The sequence below is a fragment of the Elgaria multicarinata genome, chromosome 3 (genome assembly GCF_023053635.1).
Source record: "Elgaria multicarinata webbii isolate HBS135686 ecotype San Diego chromosome 3, rElgMul1.1.pri, whole genome shotgun sequence".
Taxonomy (NCBI): domain Eukaryota; kingdom Metazoa; phylum Chordata; class Lepidosauria; order Squamata; family Anguidae; genus Elgaria; species Elgaria multicarinata.
Window position 1 is genome coordinate 91,564,362 of NC_086173.1, and position 18,867 is coordinate 91,583,228.

The window sequence follows — 18,867 nt, forward strand, 5'->3', positions numbered from 1 at the left end:
GGGAAGGAGCGCATATACGGAGTTGCCACTGCCACTGAGCTGAGCACCTTCACATCTACAGATTTTTAAAAAAACAGGGGCGGGGGAGAGGAACAGGGCAGCCAGAGGGAGGTAAGAGGGAGGAGACCCAGTTCGGGCACCACGTGTCCCTCTCTGGCTACCCCTCTGGCTGCCCCGTTCCTTCCCCACCCCAATTTTTTTAATCTGTAGATGCAAAGGTTCACATCTACATATATATATATATAAAAAAAAACGGGGGGAGCAATGGGGCAGCTGAAGGGGCAGGAAGAGAGAGACACACAGTGCCCAAACCTGCCCTCCTCCAGCCTATGGCGACTAATCAGGGGCGCCATCGGCTGTGGCACACCTCCACTTAAAAAAAGTCAGGGTAAGTGCCCAACTTTTTTAAAGCAGAGCTTCGGGGGTTTGCCCCTGGATGGCTTCGGGATGGCGACTGCTTCATATAGATGACCTGCAGCCACTCTGAATCCACTCTGGGGCAAACCCCTCATCAAGACAGGCACCATGTTTTGGTTATGTGTCATCCTATCAATTAGTACAGAGAATTGTACTGCACATCAGGTGCAAATGCATGGGACAGGTTCTCTATAACAGCCTTCCTCAACCTGATACCCTCCTGATATGTCAGAACACAGCTCCCACCACCCCCAGCATTGACTCTGCTGGTTGGGGATGATGGGCATTGTAGACCCAACACATCTGGAGGGTGCTTGGGTGGGGAAGGCTGCTCTATCATAATTCTTTCTGATAGAATTAGGAGTGAGGAACAACTTTGTCAGCTTTGAGATTACCTTCTTTTCAAGACCTCTTCCAAATGTGACATAGAAAGATCTTGATAAACACTTATGTGAACTGGATCTTATTTAAAAGTGTGAATAGAGGCAGAATACTAAGAGTTATAATATTTAATGGATTATTATTATTAATAATAATATTATTATTATAGGTGCGTTTTGAAGGACTGACAGGTAATGTCCAGTTTAATGAGAAAGGACACCGGACTAATTACACCCTTCATGTGATTGAAATGAAACACGATGGGATCAGAAAGGTAAAAGGTTTTATTTGTTTTGAAAAGCAGCAGGGAGTTATCTTGCAACTGGAACTTGTTTTTGAGAACATTTCTGTTATGGACTATTTATGTATGTGTAAATTAAGCATGGATGAATCAATCTACTTCTGGTCAATGCCACCTTCACAAGTTATTATCCATAATTTCATTCAGTTTCATTTCCATATCAATCTTCTGTTTCTTTAATCATCTCAAAATGCACACTTAAATATTATTTAATACAAATTTCAATGTACTCTTTCTACCAAAATGTGTATTTAAATAGATATTTTGCTATGTTTAAAACTGCCAAGAAATGTGCCAAGAGCTGTGTTGCAGCATCCACAGAAGTGTAACATCTGGTTGATAGCTTAATTCCGATACATACATAATTCTGAGAGGCGCAGACCAGGCCATTTCATTTAGGAATTTATAAAGACCAAATTCCTCAAGCATCCCCAGTGTAAATAGGGTTTTGTGAATTATGTTGGTGCATAGTTGTTAAAAATGTGAATCAATCAGTTTTAAGCACAATTACTAACAGAGGGGTTGATTATAAAGGGAATCTATTCATAACTTACTCTAGGGCTACAATTCTGTAACCACTTATCTGGACATAAGCCCCTATCAGCTCAGTGGGACTTAGTTCAGAGTAGGTATGTATGTATGTATGTATGTATTTAAATCCTACAAGGATAGGCAACTTTTTTGAGCCCATGGGCACATTTGGCATTTTTAGAAACAGTCCAGAGCACCACAACAAACTGGTTGCCATGGGAGGTGTGGCTAGTCACAAAGGACAGGTAACCTGCCCCAAAGGCAGAGTTCAAGGCAAAGGTTGGAGGGGTAGGTCAACTCAGTGGGTGTCAAGAGATGTGTCCTGTGGGCATCACATTACCTGCCCCCACGAATTATAATATACACCATGTATCATAATGTACACCATATGCTGTATATACCAAGCAATGTGGTGAACCTTTGAGTTCACTGGTATTTTCTGAGGAGATCCTGACTTTCATGGCTCTGCGTGTGTGTGTGTGTGTAATCTCCACATATGTACACCATATTCCCCCCTCCCCACGCACACACACACGTATGGAGACAGAGCCATAAAAGTCAGGACCTCCTCAGAAAATAACAATGAACTCAAAGATTCAGATATATAATTTGTAAAATATGTCAATGGTTTTGCTATGACATTAAGGTGACAGTGGTAAAAGCCATAATAGCATTTTAAAATGTGAATATGATAGAAATTGCCAGGAGTGGTTTATTTCTCATCCTGGCTAACAATGCGTTTTTCCCACTAGTATTAAATCTCAGGCCATAGCTAGATGGGGCGAAATCCTGGGGCGATCCCCGGGATCGTCCCTGTGTGTTCACATGATGCACAGGGGATCCCGGGATCGGGGAGGGTCACATGATGCACAGGGGATCCCTTGCCCTGGGATCTCGTCCTCCCCATTAGGCCCGGTGTGGCCAGGCGCTGCAGTTTGTCCTGGCTCCTCGCAGTTCCTCGCGAGGAGTTTGGACCCGTGCACGGGGAGCAAAGCTCCTCAGGAGCACGGCACCCATCAGGGTTGGGGGTAGTGGGGAAAGTATTTTTTTAATAGAAAAAACCCTTACCTTTTCTGCACAAGCATTCGTGCATATCTTCCCCTTTAAGAAAATCAAAAAAATTGCGGGTGCGACGCCTCCACCTCTGAGATTGTCGCGCACCATGTGTAAACAGAGGGGGGATCTCGCAATAAAACTATTGTGAGATCTTCACCCCTCTGTCACAGACTAACAGGTAGGTCTAGCTAAGGCCTCAGATTCTAAAACCTGTTTCATGTCAAAGGTACACCATGATCTCTTTATCATTACTAGATTGGATATTGGAATGAAGATGAAAAACTTGTTCCAACAGTCACAGATCAAGCAGGTGCAAACGAGACAACAACTCTCCAGAACAGGACCTACATTGTTACAACTATTCTAGTAAGTGTTACGTCAAGTACTTCGTCTGTCTGTAAAAACTCCCTCCTAATTATACACCATCCTTCATTTAGGATCTTCTACTACTTCTTCCACTATAAGTAAGTTAACAGGAGAAGAAGTTAATATTTGAATTAGGAGTGCCTTAAGACTCACCATGTAAAAGTCAGATCCTTCATATGAATAGAATGAAACTGGTATATGGCAAGTGATCAAAAATCAATATTAAGCTATTGAAAGTAAACTCCTGATAAGGAGACACTCTAGCCATCGGGGGGTTTCATCACTTGACGGTTTTATAAATAAGGGTTGTCACCTTTATTTTCCTATGACTTTAATTCAAGATGGGACGTCTTGTGGCCCTCGAGTTTTGGCCACAAACTCCCATAATTCCTCACCATTGACTATGTTGGCTAGGACTGATGGGTGTTGTAGGACTGCTGAGAACATCTGGAAGGATGCAAGTTGCCCAACCTTGCATTAATGGAACCATCACATACTGAACTTTAGCAAGGTGAAAATTTGCTAGCAAGTGGTGGCAATATTTCTTAATATACAACACTTCTGTGTCACTCTTATCATTCCTCTTGACATAGGTCACTCCTGATTCTGGAATAACATGCCTCAGTCGGGCCACATATTATTATTTTTTTTAAAAAGAGAATAATAGATGATCCATCAGTGCACGGTCAGAAAAATACTACAGACTTTCAGGCGCATGTAGTAATAATCTTCAGATATTTAAAAGCTTGAGAAAAATTGATCCTGAGGTGATACCATAGCTTTATGTTGTAAGAATAAAAACGCAGTTTTGATATTAAGAACAGCTTCCAAATTTACTAGCATAATTCAAGAAGCTGTTCAAAGATCAGACAATGGCAGCATGAAACTCAATAGGGCTCAAGGGGTTGGAATAGAAGCGTGCTAATACCCTGTAATGTAATTATTCTGTGATTCTTTGATATTCGTAGTAAGAATTCCATAAACATATGCTGTATATAGAAAAGATCGGTCCTCCTAAGACATCTTGCTGTCTCCTGGTATGCACAGTCATGGAGCATCTGACATGTGAGCAAGGTGATCGTGTACATATCTGGCAGCAGCTCTCATGACTGCTGTGGCTTAGCAAGTTATGCTGTGATTAGAGATGGACAAAGCATCACAGTTCTGTTGCAATTTAAATTTTGATTTACCATATAAATGACATGATTATCTTCTGAAAGAATCCTAAGAGTTCCATTGGATAGTATCTTGCATATGCAAACTTTACTAGTAATTCACACAATATCCTGGACATTGTAACATAGCTTCATCTGATTAGATATGTAGAATCAACTGATGCAATCTTGTTTGCGGAATTAAAAAAACTCATGGTAGCAACTCCTCCAACACCCCTTCACACCACGGATCTTTCAACATGTTTATGATTTTGATATGACGTGGCTTTTCCTATTAGTGAACAGAAAGGTTAATATGCTTTTTCTTCAAAGCTGTTTATTTATTTATATTTGGGTTTATTATTTTCAAGTATTTTAGTTAATGGGTTGGTTTTCCCCCCCAATTTAGTGTGAGTGTGCATGTGTATTGTGAACCACCTAGGGAGCTTCGGCTATTGGGAGGTATAAAAATGCAATAAATAAAAATAAAAATAAATAAAATATGTGCACCTGTGTGTGTGTGTTCACATTATCAGAGAGTTTCTAGAAGTAAAACCCTAACCATGCCTTTTCCTCCATTTTTCACTCCATAGCTTCCTCTCTTTGTGCTTTCCTCCATATTTTATAGGTTTTTGCAACACCTGCAAAAGATGCTTTGCTTTCAAAAATCAAATCACAACAAGGGCTACTAGTATAATACCCATCCTCTTCACCTTACAGTCTGTCTCTCTCTCTCCCTCCCTCCCTTCCCACCCTCTCAATCACATACACACACCAGTTCCCTGTACCACCTCTCCATAGAGAATTCCACGCACAAAAAGTGTTGTGGTATCAATCCTTTCATTCAAGTTTAAATGGAATGGAAAAATTTGGAAGAGTGTGGAAATCTTAAAGCCTCTCCATTAAAGCCCGTCCACATTATGGAGATTTGAAGGAACCAACCTGTTCTCCTCCCTTCCCTCCCTTCATATTTAGGCACAAGGGGAAAATCTGTGCAACTTTAAAAGATGTCTGCCCACTCCCAGCAGCCAGACAAACTCTTCTCAGCTCCTTACCTGTTGCAAGGAATGCCAAGCATTATTCATGGCAACTGTCCTACAGCATTGACATCACCATGCTGCCTGCTCATGGGCTCAAATGACTATTTCTATGCATCTGATAGACATGAGCTCCAGCTCCACCAGGAATGATCTATTCAAGGATAGATAAGAATCACATCCTGTTGTTACCTAGTAACAGGATGTGCTTGCTCTTCTACTGGCTTGCTGCCAGGAGAGAGCATGCCATGGGTGGAAGATAAAGGCAAGAGTTCCTGAATGTTGTTGAAAGTAGCTGAGTGGCTCTGTATCTCTTCATAGGACACCGGGCTAGCTTGAATTTATCAGTTATTTGAACAGAGTTATGAGGTTCATGGAGATGGAAAATTTATTTATTTATTTATTTATTTAAGCATTTTTATCCCACCATTCAGCCAAAAAAGGCTCTCATGGCAGCTTACAAAAATATTTCTTGACAGTCCTTGCCCACAGGCTTACAATCTTTAAAAAAAAAAAACGACATAAAAGGAAAGGGGATTTTTTTGGGGGGGGGGAGAAAAGCAAATTCAGGCACTACGTTCCTAGTTACAAAGTTCAGCAGTGACAGTTGGTAGCAGGAGGGAGGGGGCTCTCAGCTGGAGCTGGACCCAGGCACGATGGAGAGGTGCCTGGCTGCTGCTTCCTCCCCAACTGGTGGCCTCTGCCCTTGGGAGTTTCTGTTGTGATAACTTTTCTCTTTAGTCAGTTCCATATTTCCCATACTTTTCTTTTTAATAAGTTGGGTAGAAGAGTTGGTAGCCAGCCACTTTCCAGAAGATGTTACCATGAGTGCTGAGGACTTCATTCTTTTCTGGCTTTATGCACACTTGTGGAAAGCTGAAAGATGGATCTGTAATGTTATATTTCTCCCAGGAATCCCCATATGTGATGCAGAAGAAGACGAATGAACCATTGGAAGGAAATCTCAGGTACGAAGGATATTGTGTCGAGTTGGCTGCTGAGATTGCGAAACACGTTGGCTACAACTACAGCTTGCAGATTGTTGCTGATGGGAAGTATGGCGCCCGGGATCCTGAGAGTAAATTATGGAATGGCATGGTCGGTGAGCTAGTCTATGGAGTAAGTTTCTAGCTCTGATCTGGGATTTAAAATCTGTAACAGCTAATAATGCAAGAACATCCCCAAGTGTATTGTTCAATTTAGATGAGCACCAGAGATTTCACATCATTTTGCATCAAGTCACTTGCCATTTGTGTCCGGTTGCTGCATAGCTGATCATTATTTGCCCATAACAGGCAGATAAATATTAAAATCTGTGCTAGTCAGAGTGTTGTACCATTAATGATACTGTACAGTTGGCAAATAGCCACATGAGTTGAACTATTCTCAGTCATCTGAAATTATCTGTGTCAGTCATTTGTTAGTAGCAAAGCATCTCCATCTGGAAATAAGTGGCTAGGCATATGGCCAACAGGAGATTCTCTTCTCCTGGTTTTGTAATTATGAAACTGAGATGTCACCGGTCCTAGATTGTGGCCTTAGTTGAACGATCATATCAACAGATTTGGGTTGAATCCAATGTAGCAGACCGATTGAAATGAATGGGATTTCAATGGGTCTATTCAAAGTAGGACTAACATTAGATTAAACCCTTTGTTAGAAAAAGAGAAGAATTACTAATAATTAATAACAGGGGAAGGAGCTTTTTAAAATTATAACAAGATAAACATTTTTAAAATTATAACATTTTTAAAATTATAACAAGATAAACCTGCTTAGGCCAATGAGATGTGGCAGTGGATGGCGGGGAAATACAAAACAGGAAAACAGTGTTATGTAAATAAAATATAAACTGTACTGTTAAAGGTTTTCAAAGTTGTCATTATTTACTCAGCTTTTCTTTTTAAAAAAACCCTGGTCCCTGAAAAACAAACTTCACAGCAGAAAACCAGTAACACCTTGATATATAAAAATGGAGACTGAAAATATTGTTTAATTAGGGTGACTATATGAAAAGGAGGACAAGGTTCCTGCAGCTTTAACTGTTGTGATGAAGAGGGAATTTCACCAGTTGCTGCATGCATACAAATGACACCTGCTGAAATTCCCTTTTCTATACAACTGTTAAAGATACAGGAGCCTTTCCATATGGACACCCTAATTTAATTCCCCAAACATCCCCACCCCTTAATACCTACTGGGTGTGTGTGTGCATCGCAGATCTTCAAAACATCTAATAGTGATCTCCTTTTCTTTTCAGAGAGCTGATGTGGCTGTTGCGCCATTAACCATCACTCTAGTGCGAGAGGAAGTGATAGACTTTTCCAAACCATTTATGAGCCTGGGCATATCTATCATGATTAAAAAACCACAAAAGTCCAAGCCTGGGGTCTTTTCCTTCCTGGATCCCTTAGCTTATGAGATTTGGATGTGTATTGTTTTTGCTTACATTGGAGTAAGTGTTGTCCTCTTTCTGGTCAGTCGCTTCAGCCCTTATGAGTGGCATAATGAGGAGCTTGAAGAAGGACGTGACCAGCCAGCCAACGACCAAACCAATGAATTTGGGATATTTAACAGTCTCTGGTTCTCCTTGGGAGCGTTTATGCAACAAGGATGTGATATATCTCCAAGGTTAGTAATTTTCTTTAAATATCCAGTGGGGGTGTCTGTCTCACCACATGTTATGGGGTATTTCTCTCCTTTATATTTTTCGCCTCCAATATAAAGTCTGAAGTCAACATGTCTTATGAATACATTGAAGCAAGATACATTACTCTGATGCAGCCTACCCCAACTAGGGTTATGTGTAAGAATTTCCTTTCTGTTTGCAGCTCAAGTGAACATGGCCCTTTCACAATCTTGAAAGTGAACACGAGCAGGAGCACTTTTTTTCCAAGAAATGTTTGCAAATTTCTGAATTTGCAATTAGTTTAAAAAATGTAAAAAAATGCACACTTGAAATCCGTATTTCCCCCCCAAAAAATGGTGTTGGGTTTTTTTTGGGGGGGGGGTTTGCTTTAGCCAATGGAGGAAAAGCATGTACTTTAATATAGGCACAGAAGTGTGCACTTTTCCCATTAGAATAAGCTGAAAAACAGGTCAAAAATGAAAAATGAGCTTTGAAGTAGTTTCAGAGAATTTAGGCGAGTTCCCATCTCTAATCCAAACCAGTTGCCATCCAGATGTGTTGGACAAACAACACCTCCCAGCACCTTCAGTCAATGTCCATGCGGGCTAGGGATTATGGGAGTTGTAGTACAATACATTTGGAAGGTGCCAAGTTGGGAAAGGCTGATCTCAGTCCTTAACAACTTGAAAAGCCAGCAGTAATGGCACTTTCAAAAAAGGAATTATTTTGTTCAAGGTAGTCCTCCCAACCACTGCAGACGTCCTTCATTTTTCCCTTTGGTTCCGCCCCCACTCCCCACACACACACTGTAAACAAATCAATAACAGCCAGATTGTACATCCTGGTTTCTCAGTAAGGCCTGAAATATTCAAGACATGACAAGGAAGAGCATGATATTATTTATGTGGAATACAAACATGTGTACTCCATGCTTTATTCATAAAGCTGTCTGAGATGGAATTTGGAGTGACACTTAAAAGTCTTTTCTCCTGTGTTCCTCCTTCAGGCGCTAGTTTGAATGTCTAGGGGAAAAAATTAAGTATTGTAAAAAATTAAGCAGAAGAAATATTTAAAGAAGCTGCTCTGGTAGGAGTACACTCTGCATAAGTGAACCACTCCTACAGTTTATCTCTGATGATGATGCCATACACAGCTCGTAACAGAGACAATAGAGGAAGGCAAAGGAAATGGAGGGAGGAGTAAACAGGGACAGAATATGCAATTATTTCACTTACACATGCTTTGATTTAGTTGCAGTAGGGTGCTGGGACTAGAGGGTTGTACCAAGGCCTTGAGTACCATTTTTGGTAGGAAGGCAGGGTACAAATCAATCAATCAATCAGAACTCTAGAGAAAAGTTGAATTTGAGGAAGGATTTCAAGGATTTAAAAGAGTGGTCTAATGGAGGAATACTAGGAGGCAGTTCCAGGCATAAGGGGCTGCAAGGAAAGAAGGATGGTCATTTCAAGGAGCAGGATGCAGGTTTAGGTAATGTCACCTTTAATTAGTGGTAGGCCAGGTTTACGAATGCCACCTTAAGCATTTACCAAAGGCATCAGATGACCAGAGGGACAGAACGGTCAACACTTTTGAATGGAACAATTGCAGTAGCTGAATACTCTGCAATTATTGATCTAGGATTTTGCACACTTGAATATCAGTCTGCTGGACAATGATCCTCCATCCCAGGTGAAGTAGACTGAAATGCCTGAAGACACTGGGTTGGATCCAAATCTCTTATTCCACAAATGGGAGGATAATGCTGGTGGGACAGGACTCCTGTGTCCTTTTCTCCCCCATGCAGCTCCTGAGTGCCCTCCAAATCTTCTCCCCTCTGCACAAATCAGCCTCTTAAAGGCAGTTCTATGAGGCTTCTTCAACAACAGACCGAGGTGTAGAAGGCCAAGGTGGTGGGCTGGGCGAACCACTTTAGGCTGCATCTGAGAGATACATTTTTTGAATAACCACCTACACCTAGATTTCCCTGCAGACAGGAAACCACCCTAGCAGGCAAAGAAATAGGCTGGGACCTTTCTGTCTATGTGCAAGGTTTTCTTATTGCGAGATGTTGCGTTGTTGTTTTTGAAAATGAGGGAGCATTACAAGTTGATATGAACCACCTGCAGTCTGAATTGTTACAGTCCATTCTACAAGCCCACTTCCATATCATTCTGCAAGGCCTAGAAAAAGACAAGAGTGGCCATGGCCATTCAATTTAATCTGGAGAAAGACGTTTCTGGTTCTTTTTGACACCTTTCTCCCCCAGCTCTTTAGGGGGTGGGTTGGGACAGAATGGAGATATTCTCATCAAATGCAATGGATTAATCCAGAATTTTAGCATAACTTGATAGGGCAGCTCAAAACTACTGAGAAACAAAGGAGAGCATCAAAGACAAGGCATCAAAGCTCTTTCATCTGAAAAATGTGTTTTATTTTAGCTTTCAGTCTTGCGAGGTAGATCACTATTAATTAGGGATGTCAGAGGAATGCCTCGGGAGGGATTGGCATTCACAAAGCTTTCAGTTGCTCGGCCCCTCGGACTTCAACTCACCTCCCTGCAAGCTGGCCCAACTCAATCACATTGAGTTCAGCCAGCTTGTGGATTTTTAAAATTATTTTTCCCATATAAAGCTTGGACTGAGATCTCACCAAACATCAGCAAGATCTCACAGAACTTCAGATGAGACTTGGGGAGGCCAATACAAGGGCTCCCTCCATGTATGTGGCTTGGTGTCAGTGCGCCAGCGACCACCGCCTGGTCAGCTGCTAGCTGTTTAGTGCTTGGCCTGGCAGAGGCTGCTGCTGGCTTCTGCTTTTGACTGAAGTGTGGCCATTGCTGCACTTCCATCAAAAGAGAAAGCAGATGGGAATTGGAGTAGAGCAGCCATATTTGGGAGGAGCATGGCAATTGGAGCTGTCCTCCCATTTCACTTCCTGGAGGAGGGTATCACCTGGGTCCCTGCTGGCTGAGCATCAGCTGCTGACTGACACTCAGGACACTGAGAAATAGATTCAAGGCTGCCCAGGGCTCACAGTCCTTGCTCACTTGGTTGGCAGAGAGGGTCTAATGTGTACAGAACAGGGAAGGCTATAGCTAATGCAGAAGCCTCTAAACCTTAGAGCAGCTTTCCCCAATGTGGTGTCCCGCAAATGTTTTGGATAACTCCTGGCATTCTTGACCATTGGCCATGGTGGATGAGGCTAATGGAAATTAAAGTCCAAAACAACTGAAGGGCTCCAGACTGGGAAAAGCTGTCTTAGGGGAAGTCTACACCAGCTGTGTATTGCAGGATTATATCGCAGTCATCACTAATGGGCCACATGACGTTTACCTGCTCCTGCAGAGATCTTGGCTCCACCTCTCAGTTTTCCTAGAATAGACTGATTTTGTCACAATTTTTTTGGCTCTCTCACCTCCATTGTGAAGAACATTTGTGGTGTCCCCCCCACACCCTTCATGAGGTCATTGCTGTTCACCATGAGTTCCAGGCTCAGCAAACAGCCAATTAGTATGGGTATCAGCATGTTTTACCGATGAGTGGTTTGTTTGTTTTTAAAAAAACATACATCCATATCTCTGCACAAGAGCACATATTCGCCATATTCTGCACTCTGGCACACCCCTGACGAGTAATTTTAAAAAATCCTGTGTCCCGTAGCCATCTGCCTAGCCCCACCCACTTCTGCCCATACATACGCAGAACTGCCATAACGGCACACGTGTTCCCGCAACAGCACTCCTGTCATTGCGGGAAACTTTGCTCGGGTGTACTACGTGAGTGCCGATTGCAGGAGCAGGAAAAGTCACAATCACCTCTCCTCCATTGTGAAAGGGCTGTAGGTCTAGATTAGGCCTTGGAGTGTGCTGAGATGGAATAAGGTCTAGATAATATCTCTAGCAAGCCCATTACACCCTGGTGAAGTAAATGGCTTTTGCAAGACCCCTGTTTCTGTTGGAATCTACTGTGCGCCTGCTCTGATGGCTTCTGCAGAATTTCATGGAAGAATGCCCCCAAATTTGGTAGCCTGGTTTATGCCATAGTGTAGCTGGATGTTTATAGCCAAATAATTACGTGAAGTGAAATGTCCATTTGCTGAACGTTGTCGTGCCTGTTCCTGGGATATTTAAAGGAAATACATCTGTCTGAGATCTATTTGCCCAGTTTGAATGGAAGTTAACTGTATGTATGCTTTGAGGTCATGACACACGGAAACTATTATTATTATTATTATTATTATTATTATTATTATTATTATTTATATAGCGCCATCAATGTACATGGTGCTGTACAGAGTAAAACAATAAAATAGAAAGACCCTGCCGCATAGGCTTACATTATAAGGAGGACACCAGTACATGCTGTTACTGGTGCACAATGAGTAGGCAAGCTCTGTCCATATGCCCTGGTTCTGATCTGTTAGTTTTCTGCTAGACAAATTACTCATGAGAGGCCAGGCAGTAGAGAAACAAAGACCTTGGAGGCACTTGGACAGCTGTAACATTTCTGATACTAATGGACTTTAAAAGGCCATTGCCTGATTACTGATTCTGAGATATCTAATATCTTGTGCTCATTAAAGCTCTTGTTAGGACCATGCACAAGCAGAGCGAAAAAATTAAGTTTTACCACCCTCTCTTATCTCAGCTCCATGTGTTGGGATAAGGTTATTATAACTGATAGAACAAAATGGACTTGGTTTCCATCAGCTTATCATCACCAGCACTTTGTAAAGTGGAGATGGAACAATTTAAACATTCTAGACATTCTGGCTTGCGTGATAAATGAGTATGGTATTCTTCAAATTATTTTAAATCATTTATTTATCATGCAATCCAATAAATGTCTGCTCAGATGTAACGCTCCTACATAAGCGTATGTAAAAGAAGAATACAGAACCCTGCCGCTCAGTCAAATCTTCCAAATGAAGTAAAACAATAATACCACTGTTGCATGACAACTTGTGATTGTGATATTATTAGACCACAGATGAAGATCAATTTATGATTGAAATGTGTTTGGTGCCTCTTATATATGAACATTTCTGTGGTAATTTACTTCAGACCTATATTAAGTTGCTTGTTTTTAATTTTTGAAGCCATAAAAGGCTCAAGCGAAGTGCTTGTCGAATTTATTTATTTAACTGATATTATACAACCCAACACAATAGTTGCTTTTTTGTTGTTGCTGCCTTGGCTGTTGGGACCAATTTACTTTTGTGCTTTACGCAAACATAACCTACATTATGTTCCCTAGGACTCAGTCCTAGCTAAGGGGTGAGACATGATAGCCAGTCAAAAATGCCAGTCAAAGGAGATGAACATGTTAGAGTTGCTAATGTTAGAAGCCTCCGATTCAAGATGGGAGCGTTGGAGTGCCTGATTTTAAAGGGGAACTTGGTTGGATACAGTGGGCATAATAGAAACCCTGTGGAAAGGAGAGAAACAGTGGTATACAGTCATCTCTGGATATAAACTCTATAGGAAGAACAAGGAGAAGGTGTTGCTCTGTATGTCAAAGAGGGCATAGTGTCAAGAAAACCTAAGAGACCCAGAAGCACTGTGGAGGCCAATACCAGGCTTCAAAAATAATTTAGTACTAGGGAGATGCTCCAGAATGCTCAGGGTGATCTTGAGATGAAAGATGAAATCAGGGTGGCATCCAAACAAGAAAGTGTTGTAATAAAGTGTGACTTCAATTACCTCCACATTGACTAAATAAATGCATGTTCCAGTCATAACAGTGACATTATTTTTTCCAATTATTATTTATATTATTATTGCATTTATATCCCACCTTTTTTCCTGCAAAGTACCCAAGACAGGGTACCTAATCTTCCTCTTCCTCTCCACTTTATCCTGAGATGTATTATGCCCTAGAACAGTTTGTCATTGAACCAAAGCAGTTGAGAGGCAACCTTAGATTTAGTCCTAAATAGTGTCGCCCAAGACCTAGGGCATGTCTACACCTATGGGCTTTCTAGGAATTAGGGGGGAGGATCTCGGGCTTTCCAGCTTCCTCTTTCCTCCCCCAGCATCCATACACCAGCGCAATGTCCTTGTTGCAGCATGGGTTTGGGGGGTGTTGGTTGGAAGGAAGAGCCAGTCGCACAATTTTGCAGCCCCAATCCTCTGAAAAAGTAAGTAAAAAAATAGAAAACTTTAAATGAAAGTGCCTGCTGCAATCCTGGGGATAGTGAAATTGCTCCCCACCCTGTGCAGCTCCGTGCCCATTTAAAGAGCCCCACTACTCAGAAGGAGGAGCTGGGAGCACTGCCACACTGGCCCCAGTCCTTGGGGTTGTCCCAGGACCGCAGGAAAGCCGGGAAATCCCCAGTTTCAATTATCCCAGGGAAAGTCTCTGGTCATCCCTGGTTGACCCCGGGATCCCCTGTGTGTCATTTGGATTGCACAGGGATGACCTAGAGATGACCCTGGGATAAATGGATGGTGTAGACATGCCCCTACTGTGAGATGTGAGTGTTGTTGTGAACCAATTGGAAACAGTGACCACAGTTCTATTAGACTTAATATATATTTAAGTGGAAATTTGCCAAGGAAGCCTAACACAGTCACATTTGACTTCAAAAGAGGAAACTTCTCTAAAACGAGGGAACTGGCAAAAACTAAGATGAAAGGGGGAGTCAAGAGGATTGAATCCCTTCAAAATGCTTAGAAGTTACTTAAAACCACAATAATAGAAACTCAGCTAGAATATATACCAAAGGTGAGGAAAGATGGCACCAAGTCCAAAATGTCACTAGCATGTTTAATGAGCAGTGTCAAGATAGCTATTAGAGAAAAGAAGGCTTCCTTCAGAAAATGAGGTCTTGTCCAAATAAGAACAAAAGAGAGCACAACGTTTTGCAAAGGAGAAGCAATCAGACAATTAGAGATGCAAAAAAGCACTTTGAGGAATATATTGTTAACAGTATCAAGCCCATAAAGAGTTCTTCAAATATATAAAAAGTAGGAAACCATCTAGGGAGGCAGTTGAACCATTAGATGACAATATATAAAAAGTAGGAAACCATCTAGGGAGGCAGTTGAACCATTAGATGACAATAGAGTTAAGGGAGTACTAAAGGGGGGGGATAATGAGATTGCAGAGAAGCTGAATTAATTCTTTTGTTTGTCTTCACTGCAGAAGGTATAGAGCAGATAGCTCTGCCTGAACTAAGTTTTCAGAAAGGGACACTGAAGAACTTCAGCATAAATAGTGATGACAAAAGATAGAAGTTCTCAACCACATTGACAAATTGAAAATTAATAAATAACTGGGCCCAGATGATGTCCATCCTGGATTTCTTAAAGAACTCAAATGAGAAATTGCTAATTTTCTAACAAAACTACATCACATGTCCCTAAGAAGTACCAGAGGACTGGAGAATGATCAATGTAAGAGGGAGGGAGAAATAGTATAGTTAGAGGCTGGGAGGGAGAAATACCAAGGTAAAGGGGACAGAGGCTAGAAACGAAGAGAAAGAAGATTGCTTTACTAACATTTCCCAAGCTTTTTAATAAAATATTCTTTAAAGATTTTTTTAAAAAGGAGCAAGGAGCAGAGAGCTTCGTTGGTGCCATTGGAGGTCCCCGCGAGCACCATGGCACTTGTAGGAGCAGTGTTTGGGACCTTCGGCTTAGAGAAAAAGCAAGTGAGGAAGAGGTGATAGAGCTATAAAAATGCATGGTGTGTGGAATGTGGCCAGGGAAACATTTCTCCCCTCTCTATAAAACTAGAACCCGGGGTCATCCCATGAAGCTGATTGATGGGAGATTCAGTGGGGATAAAAGGAAGTACATAGTTAAAGTGTGGAACTCACTACCACAAGTTGTAGCAATGACCACTAATTTGGATAGCTTTAAAAGGCGATTGGACAAATTCATGGTGGAGAAGGCTATTGAATTGATGGCTACTGTTTCAGATGGCTATATGCTTCCTCCAGTGTCAGAGGCAGTTTCCTGGGGAACATGGGTGGGGGGGTGCTTTTGCAATCATGTCCTGCTTGTGGATTTTTCATGGGCAGCTGATTGGCCATTCTGTGGGCCTTTGGTCTGATCCAGCATGGCTCTTCTTATGTTTTTATGTTTTTATCTTCTTAATTGCATATAGGTTTGCAAACTTGTAGCACAAACATATACACATCTACTCGAAAGTAAGACCCATGAGCTGCAATCATATACACACTTACTTGGGATTAAGTCCCACTGAATTCAATGGCCATTGTTTCTGAGTTGTAAATGCATGGGATTGCACTGTTAGGGTAAAAGCAGGCATTACTTTAAAGACGTAACTGCCAGCTATGCCTTTTCTTTCTTTTTTACTTTGGAGTAGGTACAGGGGAGCAATTTGAATTGGGAGCCTAGTGGGGGTGGGGGGAATTTAACCTTGCTTCCCTCTATTATGGGCCCAATCCAGATTGGGGGAGTCACACCTGTGATCTGTTAATCTAATGGACCACTATTTTACATTAGAAATTGCAGGGCCATCAGGGCCATAGCAGGGGGAAAGGGCTAACACACACTAGTGTCCTGATCCTGATTGGTCCCCCTCCACCTACTCTAGAGTAAAAATGAGGGGTAATATTTGGTTTGGCCCTCATTTTACTTAGCTTTCTAACTTCATCCCATTTGTAAAGATCATGACAACTAAGATTATATTAAAAGTTAGCCTACAAGCTTTAACTGTAAATAGATTAATCAACTAACGTGTTTATTAAATGTGGGAGTGAATTTGAATCAAAGTAAGTGGGACTCAGATTTAAGAACAGCCTTGTTTAGTTCTTTTTAATGGCATTTTGGTTCCGGTATATTACTGTAATCATGAATTTATGAGAAAATAATAAGGATGGGCTTTCTGTTTAAATTAGTAGCTCTGTTTATTAAATGTAAATTTATCTCACATCTCCTTCATTATCTTCCAAACAGTGCCTAGATTGAGATTTTGCTTGTACACAACTTTAATTGCATTTATTAACTACTTGTCCGAAGGTCAGATTGAGGATTTGCTGATATGCAAATGTAATTACATGCAATCAATTAATTGAAGGAAACACCAATGATTAAGCAACTTGAAAAAACTTCAATCAGTGAATTGTCCTAATTCAAAAATATAAAATAACAAAACTGTGCACAATAGGAGCCACTTAGCCTGTTTTAACCTTCCTCACATCTCAGTTTAGTTTAATACCAGCCAAAAAAATAAAGCCCAAATAAAATGACCTACTTTCCACACTTGCTAAAGATGTTGAGTTTGAGGTATATGTCCAAGGATAGGGAGTCAGCCTACATTCAAACACATTCATCTTTCAAGAACTCTACACCAACAGCTTGTTCATACAGTCTTTGTGGAAATACCATAAGCATGTTGATGTTATAGTACCACATGTCCCCTTACTATGTATATAATTGAAACATGAGGTACAGTGCATGTACATGCCTAATTCCAACTTCCTTCTCCCTCAAATAAAAGGTGAAAGAATCATAAAATGGTGTGTATGGCTCTATGTAAATCTGCCCCACATCACATTATGTCATTTGTGTCAGGCCTGGGCAGTGGATAGGATGTCAGGCTCAACTACCACTAGGTAGGCCTAATGCTTCCATGGAAAAGATTGTGTGAACTTGTTCCAGATGATGACTTGAAAAAGTGAATCAGAACAGCCACAGACATAATCTCAAACCCAACAGACTTCACTGGATAAGTCCAACCCTATTCTGTGTTGATCATGCTTCATCTGGAGTATTGTGTCCTGTTCAGGGAATCACATTTCAACAAAGACATTGATAAACCTGAGTGTGTCCAGAGGAGGGTGAGCAGGATGGTGTGGGGTCTGGATATCAAGTGGTGAATGGTATGTTTAGCCTAGAGAAGGTTAAGAGGAAATATCATCCATATTCAGGCATTCTGAATTTGAATACAGGATACACATGAGAAGGAGCTCTCTGTTGTCACATTGGTCACCCTCAGCTTATGGAGGATGACTGTCTGAAGAAGAGAGCCTCTTGTATCCATGGAGGTTCTCCACATGAGCCATAAAGCAAGAAAATCAGTGTTCTTGGTTGTGTGGAGAGCCTCCATGGATACAGGAGGTTCTTCTCCTCAGACTGTTGCCCTCCATGAGTAGAGGGAAATGAATGCAATGGCAGAGGAGGGGGGACAGGAGTGCTCCCTCACCTCACGCCTTTGCCTGTTCAGGTTCAGAAGGCCTAAATAGGTCTTCAAATATCTGAAGCATCTGAAGCAGAAGATGGACCAGGCTTGTTCTCTGTTGCTCCAGGGGGAAGGATTGGAACCAAAGGTTGGAAGTTACAGGGAAATGGATTTCAGCTAAACATGAGGAGAAACTTGTAACAGTGAGGGGCTGTTCAGCAGTGGAACTGACTGACTTGTAGGGATGGGTGACTTCAGCATGGTCCAATTCATCCTGATCCCATCTGCTCTTGTCTAGAACCTCCATTGTGTGTGACAATGGAGGCTCTGGAAATTACATATTTTTTTCCATTGTGGCAGCTGTTCGTGTCTTTACTCTTGCATAAATTGTGCCTTTATAACCACCATTTACAGCTCTTTAGATGGTATTATTGCTTCCTAACCTTCAAAATGTGTTAATCCAGGCTTTCGACCTGAATCATAAGAACATAAGAAGAGCCATGCTGGATTAGACCAAGGCCATGGCTAGACCAAGCCTATATCCCGGGATTGTCCCGGGATCATCCCTGTGCATCCAAATGACACACAGGAGATCCTGGGAGCAGGCAGGGACAAGTCCTCCATTTGCCTGGGATAATCCTTAGGCCTAGCTAAGGCCCAAGAGTCCATCTAGTCCAGCACACTGAACACACAGTGGCCAACCAGCTGTAAACCAGGGACCCACAACCAGGACACAGGTGCAACAGAGCCCTCCCGCTCATGTTCCCCAGCAACTGGTAGGCATAGACTTATTGCCTCGGATACTGGAGGTTGCACTTGGCCATCAGAACTAGTAGACATTGAC

The 18,867-nt window shown here is 41.7% G+C and overlaps 1 protein-coding gene across 4 annotated transcripts in view; it reads left to right on the top strand.

Annotated features, from left to right (window-relative positions):
* GRIA1 (glutamate ionotropic receptor AMPA type subunit 1) overlaps window positions 1–18,867 on the top strand; it is a 233,476-nt gene that overhangs the window by 163,471 nt on the left and 51,138 nt on the right. For all 4 annotated transcript variants that reach the window (XM_063120901.1, XM_063120902.1, XM_063120900.1 and 1 more), the window contains exons 8-11: window positions 968–1,072; window positions 2,942–3,052; window positions 6,156–6,362; window positions 7,504–7,874. In XM_063120901.1, the coding sequence (XP_062976971.1) occupies window positions 968–1,072; window positions 2,942–3,052; window positions 6,156–6,362; window positions 7,504–7,874 (794 nt within the window). The remainder of the gene's footprint in view (window positions 1–967; window positions 1,073–2,941; window positions 3,053–6,155; window positions 6,363–7,503; window positions 7,875–18,867) is intronic.